The 6,878-nt window shown below is 36.8% G+C and overlaps 1 protein-coding gene across 1 annotated transcript; it reads right to left on the bottom strand.

Annotated features, from left to right (window-relative positions):
- Positions 1-5,740: 5,740 nt before the first annotated feature.
- On the bottom strand, positions 5,741-6,154 carry LOC102532986 (large ribosomal subunit protein eL32-like). The gene has a single exon (XM_072955944.1). It carries the CDS (start codon positions 6,152-6,154, stop codon positions 5,741-5,743), a length of 414 nt encoding a protein of 137 aa, XP_072812045.1.
- Positions 6,155-6,878: the final 724 nt, after the last annotated feature.

Genomic DNA, 6,878 nt, shown 5'->3' with positions numbered 1-6,878 from the left:
ATATTTTCTCCCATTCCATTGATTGTCTTTTCACTAGAAGCAGCTAACGTTAACTGGGTGTTTATTATATGCTAAATGCTACATGTGTCATGAACATTCTCCCATTTAATCTTAAAAAAAACTCCACATGTAATAGGTAGTATTACAAACTGATGTTCATAGTTATGTAATTCACATAAAAAGGCAGAGCCAAAATTTGAATTCTGGTTGATCTGACTCCAAAACCTTCTGTCTTATTCCCTTTTTCCAAGGAATAAACTGAGCTTCAGAGGTTAAGTAACTTTACCATGACCCATAATCAACAGTCTTTAAACTATTTTCACTACTAGGATAAAGTGATGATCATAGTGTCACAGAGATATGTGCTGTATGAGTCAGAGGAAAGAGAGACAAGTGTGGGATAAAGGATTAATGAAGGAATCAAATAGTAATGGTAAAGCCAGATTCTCATCCTTGTAACAATTGTGCTTCATCATTTCTTACCAAAAAGAAATAGGTGAGAGTAAAGTAAAACTTACTGGATGAAATTTTGTCTTTGGGTATACATTATGCGTCACTAAATGCTTTCTACGTCTTTGAGAAATTGGCGTCACGCTTCAGTTATTTAAAAGAAATTAATACTTTTTCTTTTTAAGTTACTATTTGACCTTTGTAAATGTCATGCAATATTGTAGATTGAAAAGAAAATCCCAGTAGCTACCTAGAAAAAGGCAGTAGGTTGTTGGTTGATTTCACACTTGCTCAAACATCATGGGTCTCCTATGGCATGTCCAGTGGGTTTGTCCAAGCAATTAAGTTATGGACTCCATATCTTAATGGACTCCATTATTGAAAGGTTTAAATTCTTTATAGAAGTATGGTGTCTTTTAACAGCAATCTCTACCTTCTTGTTGAAATTACTAATAAGTACAAGATAAATAATATAATAGATCTTTTCTATATATTTATGTTGCTTCCAACCCTTACTCCATTTTGCCAGCTTCCAAAAGGAACATGCCAGCAACAGCATCCACATCCCATGATGTCAGTGATTTTATTCTTAGCCATAGGTGTTGGTGTTGTGTGCCCCCTCCTCCCACCCTGACCTGCCCTGGTCATACATGCACACTGAATCCCCTGCTGATTTTAAAGCTTTCAGGAAAAGAAAATCCTACCACAACCCTCCAGAAAGTAGTAGAACACTACCCTTTGATGTTAGGTATGATTTAGAGGGGAGAGGGGAGAAGCAATATAGGGGTAGAGGATTCAGAGATAAAAACTATCAAGTATAAACCAAGCTACAGGGATATATTGTACAGCATGGGGAATATAGCCAATATTTTATAACTATAGATGGAGCATAACCTGTAAAAATTGAATCACTATATTGTGCACCTGTAACGTATATAATGTACATCAATGATACTTCAATGAAAAACATTTAAATTGAAAAAAAAGTAAAGGAGTTTCATGCTTCAAGGCTGAGAAATCTTAGCACATAGAAAACATAAAAATGGTTATGAGCCTTGAGCTCTTGTCTTTCTTTTCAGTATTTTGTCTTGAGTATTTTTATCCCCTAGGTATCCCCCATCCACTCCTTATTTGTAAGCATTTCCTCCATATTCTTTATCATTTTAACCTCATGCCAGGCTACTTTGCTAGCATCCTGCACACTTGGAGCAGCTGAAGAGGAGTGAAAAATCTCACTTGCTAAAAATGAAAGAATGGTTTGAGATGTGTTAGAAGGAATTAAATGTGCCAACGAAATATCTTTCTTTCCATGAGAAGAAAGGACTTCAGGATTTGTTCCCCACTGTCAGTTACGTTAAGTCTTCCCACTGCCTCCACTTTAGGAAGAAAACACTGAGCTAAAAGAAAGGGTTATTATTTGCCCAAAGTCTGGGTCACTGGTCTTTCCTAACCTAAGAGTTTCTGTGAACATATATGTGGAAAAGATAGTTACTGAATGTATTTTCAATAGCACCACCCAAATGTTAGGTATTCATATAATTCTAACATTGTGCCTATTGGCCCATCTGTTCAATGGACACTTGCCCACTGCAGAAAGATGTTTTAAGGATAAATGTGCTGTTTTGATGAATCTAACCAATTACTACTACTCTCCTCTCTGGCTTGATAGTATAATTATTGCTAAAAACCTAATGCTTTCCATTTTCTGAATTGACGCAAAACCCATTGAATTTGCAGAGAATGTCCCTGAAGCAAAAAAGTAACAGCTGGGCCCTCTTTGGTAATGGGTTTGCAGCACTAAAAAACAACATCCAGCCTTTAAATTGCGTAAATGAGTGACTAATAGGGCTTGATGTCTCACAGAGTACAGAAATCATCCATCAATAGTGATTTTTTTTATCATGATGAGAGTAGGATGTGAGACTTCTAGGGCTCTGTTTTAGAAATTGTGCCTCTTATGTTCATTCACTTCTCTTCAAGAAGCAAGGAAATACGTAAAGAGTAAGAAATGAGTCAAATATCTATATCATCTACCAGAAAGAATATCAATAATTGAATGCTTTAAAATGCATTATTTTTTAACATATTTTATTGAGTTCTAGTCATTTTACAATGTTGTGTCAAATTTCAATGTAGAGCACTATTTTTCAGTTATACATGAACATACATATATTCATTGTCATATTTTTTTCTGCTGTGAGCTACCACACGATCTTGTACATATTTCCCTGTGCTATGCAGTATAATTTTGTTTATCTATTCTACATAAAATGCATTATTTTTAGGTGTAAGTAAATGCAACTGATGTCTTAAAAAATGTTTTTAAAGCTTTTGGCCAAAATTTTTTTTTCCAAATTCACTGATACTCTTCAATGGGTTATTAAGTTCTCAAACTTGAGTATGCATCAAAATTAACTGGAAGGCTTAACACACATTACTTGGCTTCAGCTTCACAGTTTTTGATTTAATGGGTCTGAAGTGGGAACCAAATATTTGTATTTCTAACAAATTCCCAAGTGATTCTGCTGCTGCAGCCCAAGGACCTCCAAGGATCACACTTGGAAAGTCACTAGATTAAAGCAAAATATTATTGATATTTATTGGTATAGTAATGACAACTTGTAATTATCTAACACGGTACCATACTTTCATGTGGCTCACAGCCAAATATATCTTCTCATGTGTCGCTTTAAATATGTCTGTCTGGTAGAATCAGGAAGAAATCATTATCCCCGTTTTAGAGATGAGAAACTGAGGCCTGGTTTATGTAATTATTTATGGAGAAATTCTAGAATATGGTAGTTTCTCTTGTCTAAGTCCTGCCTGCTAAAAGCCCCACTGCCCCCCAACACACAAGCAAGTTCTGACTTTTGTAAGGAAGGACTTTATTAAAGGGGTGGGTGCTATTGCAATAGGGAGCCACTCAAAGACGAAGCCACGGAAAGCACAGAAGCAGAGACTGTTGGACAGATGGCTGGGAAAGAGGAAGGGGAGTTGCTAAAAATTGCCAGAGGAATATTGGAGCTTAACAGAGTACATCAAATATCGCAGTAACAGGAAAATTGAGGCAGGAAATGTTTGCACGTGAGGTGGAGGTCCGAACCTGAGGTGGAACAAACAAGTTAAAGTGTGAGAAATTCAAATAAGTTTAGGGCCTAGATGTCCTTGTCAAAACAGCCTAAAGTTATGTCAGCCACAAAGGCTGGTTATCCTTGTCACTCCCCAGCTGACTCGGATATCCTTGGAAGTAAAAGTTGCAATCTAATGTTTCATATGAAGACTTAGTGATGCTTCTACTTGAAAGTAAGGACTTAATCGAATCATAGAACTTAGAGAAAGCCACATTATACTTGGGGTGCTTTTCATTTTTTTCTCCTGTTATAAAGACAGTTTTCCAGGAGAGAAAAAAGATCTATTGATTGGCTATCAGCAAACCAAATTCTCACCTGACCTTTTCTTTAAGAACCTTTTTCAACATAAAGCAAGAAGGGAGGTTGTACAATAAGAGTAGTTTTGGTCAAACCATATATTTGAGAAACTTTTCATGTAGAAAAGCTTTTAGGAAAAGCAACTCCTACATATGTAAAATTATATGTATTTGTCTATTATCCTTTACATCAATTATTCTACGACTATTTACATGGAGTTTTATAATCTAGGGAGGTCTCAAATTGGACAGATTAGAATGGTGGAGCCAAAAGAAGAGCTAAATTCTCAAAAAAATGCTGAAAAAAGTAAACATCCATGACCTCTAAATGGCCCAAAATCTGGTTATTACTTCAGTTTGGCAGTTTTCCCAATGGATTTAGCTATGGTCATCAGCATCCATCATGTCGGCAGTCTAAATGAACATACCAGCAATGTCACAGTCTGGTTCATGAACTATCTGTAGACACAGCCTGAATAACTTTCCTCATCTAACGAACTGATCAGACACACAGCATCTGTCACATTTGGACCTCAGCCCCTTCATGACATTGTCAACAAGGATAACAAAGAAAATGCAAAAAGAAACTAGAAAAGGCAAGTAAATACTCTGGTAAAATAACAGTTCAGTGCAATTCTGAAATAATTTCAACTTTTTCCTTTGGACCAGTTTTATTTACCTTTTAGCATTGATACCTCAAGCTGTTTTCTTGTATTTAATTATTGTATACATTAAACATGTATGGTATGTCATTTTCCAGAACTGTATCTATAAAGAAATAAATATTGTAGAAGAATTGTGTTCCTAGATGAGTTAGTACCCAAGGTACTAAGGAAGTCAAGGTCCAAGTAAATATTCTTTGACTGCCATAATCATGTGCAAAGATACAAAGTATTTACCTCTGTGAATCACTGGACTAGACATAGGGACTGCAGACTATTGCAAGATGTGTACATGCAATCATTACAGATAATCTGATAAATATCTGTATGCATAATGAGTGCCAAGTTAGCAGTACAGACAATAAACACTACCAAATTTCTGAAGTCAGAGAGATTATTGGGTTGGCCCCATATTTCTGGGAGGAGGTGGGGCATATTTAAAGAACATACGTTACTTAGAAAAGTTGATTATAAGTATGAAGTGTAACAGATCAGAGCAGTAGAGAGAACAAGGATGATAAGACACATGTTTTGAACCAATATACCTTGAGAGAAGCATTAACATAAAACGTTATGGGAGAAGACTTGACAATATGTTAGTTTCTATGGTGCCAGGCTATTGTCCAGGTGCCCCTGATCCTGGTCAACCTTCTGCCTCAACAGAGCTTAATAGCATGATATGCCAGGTAAAAGCAGAAGCATTAAAACTGAGCTCTCGTTCTTCAATTACTAGATGAGTGACCCAACCTTTCTGTGCCTCATTTTCCAAAACAAAACAGACACACACACACACACACACACACAAAACTAACTGCCAACAATAACAAATAAATAACAGCACCTATCACTTACATTATTGTGAGGATTAAATGATATATACATGCATATGATATATACCCTAGCACATAATGAACTTAATTTAATTCATTTTATCTTCTCCTGTAAATATTTTCCATTGGCCACTAATGGTAGAGATAATACATCTGTGAAATATACCTCACTATAGGAAAAAACAAGTCAGTATGGCTAATTTAACAGTGATGCTGTGGTCATTATCTTTGCCTCTAAAGGGTAGCCTTATACCACTGGAGAAGGATAAATGCCATTTTCAATTGTGATCTAAGTTTTATAATTTAATTATCGTATCTGTGTTTGAGTTTCATGGTTTTATTAACACAAATACAATGTGCACACAAGCTGTCTATTCATTTTCTTTACTGCATAGCCTGGTATTGCGATTGGTTGGCAGTGGGACTCCGATGGCTAGCTGGGCTGCTCTTTCCACAATGGCTTTGTGATTCTTGGACGAGATGTTGTGAGCAATCTCAGCACAGTAAGATTGTTGTACATCAGCAGCACTTCCAGCTCCTTGACGTTGTGGACCAGGACCTTGTGGAAGCTGCTGGGCAGCATGTGCTTTTTTTTTGTTGCTCCCGTAACCGATGTTGGGCATCAGGATCTGGCCCTTGAGCCTCCTGCACACCCTGTTGTCAGTGCCTCTGGGTTTCCACCAGTTCTGCTTAATTTTGACACATTGATCTGACTGGTGCCGGATGAACTTCTTGGTCCTCTCTTTGACGGTCTTGGGCTTCACCAGGGGTCTAAGGGCGGCCATGATGCCAACTGGAAGATGGCTGCCTAATTCTCATATCTCTTAACTGCTGTTACTATTATTTAAGTTAATAAAATTTCATTTCATAACATATCGAATCTCAGGGCTGAAAGAGTCCTTAAGTGTTATTTATGTACTATCCATCTTTGTTTGAACAGTTTTACCCACTTGTTTCCATTTTGACAGATAAGGCAGTGCCAGTGCACCTGTGGAAAGTAAACATTAGTAGCTTAAGTTGTCTTAGTTCTTAAAGTCATTAAAATTCCTCTTCATCTGCAGTTGGATTTCATTTGAACTGAACGTAATTTTATAAAACTAAGAACCATGCCAGAGTCATTCTGCATGGTTGTGTGTGTGTATGTGTGTGTGTGTGTGTGTGTATAAATTTTATCTTATCTAGTGAAATCATAGACTATGTGATGCTATGGGAATAGCAGACTAGATGAAGTTTCATAATAAATGAACCATTTTCTTGGGCTTCTCTTCCTCTGCACATTCTGTTTTACCTCTGTCAAAATTAACTGCTCCTCCAACCTGTCCCAGCTATTCGCCTGACAATACTCTTTTATTCCTTTAAGCCCCATGTGATTATTTCAGACCAACTGAGATTCTATTCCTTCTGAGCTTCCATTGCACTTTCTGTATATTTAGCTATATTGGTGTTGTGTTTAGTACTAGTAGACTGCATAGGAAATTGATTGAAGCCACTTTACTTCTCAGAGGTTGT

Source organism: Vicugna pacos, chromosome X, assembly GCF_048564905.1.
Source record: "Vicugna pacos chromosome X, VicPac4, whole genome shotgun sequence".
Lineage (NCBI taxonomy): Eukaryota > Metazoa > Chordata > Mammalia > Artiodactyla > Camelidae > Vicugna > Vicugna pacos.
The sequence above is the reverse complement of the archived record's forward strand: the minus strand, read 5'-3'. Positions and strand labels throughout refer to the sequence as shown.

What these genes read in the sequence shown, in the direction of transcription:
- LOC102532986 (XM_072955944.1), bottom strand. Translation starts at nt 6,154, where the DNA reads ATGGCCGCCCTTAGACCCCTGGTGAAGCCCAAGACCGTCAAAGAGAGG.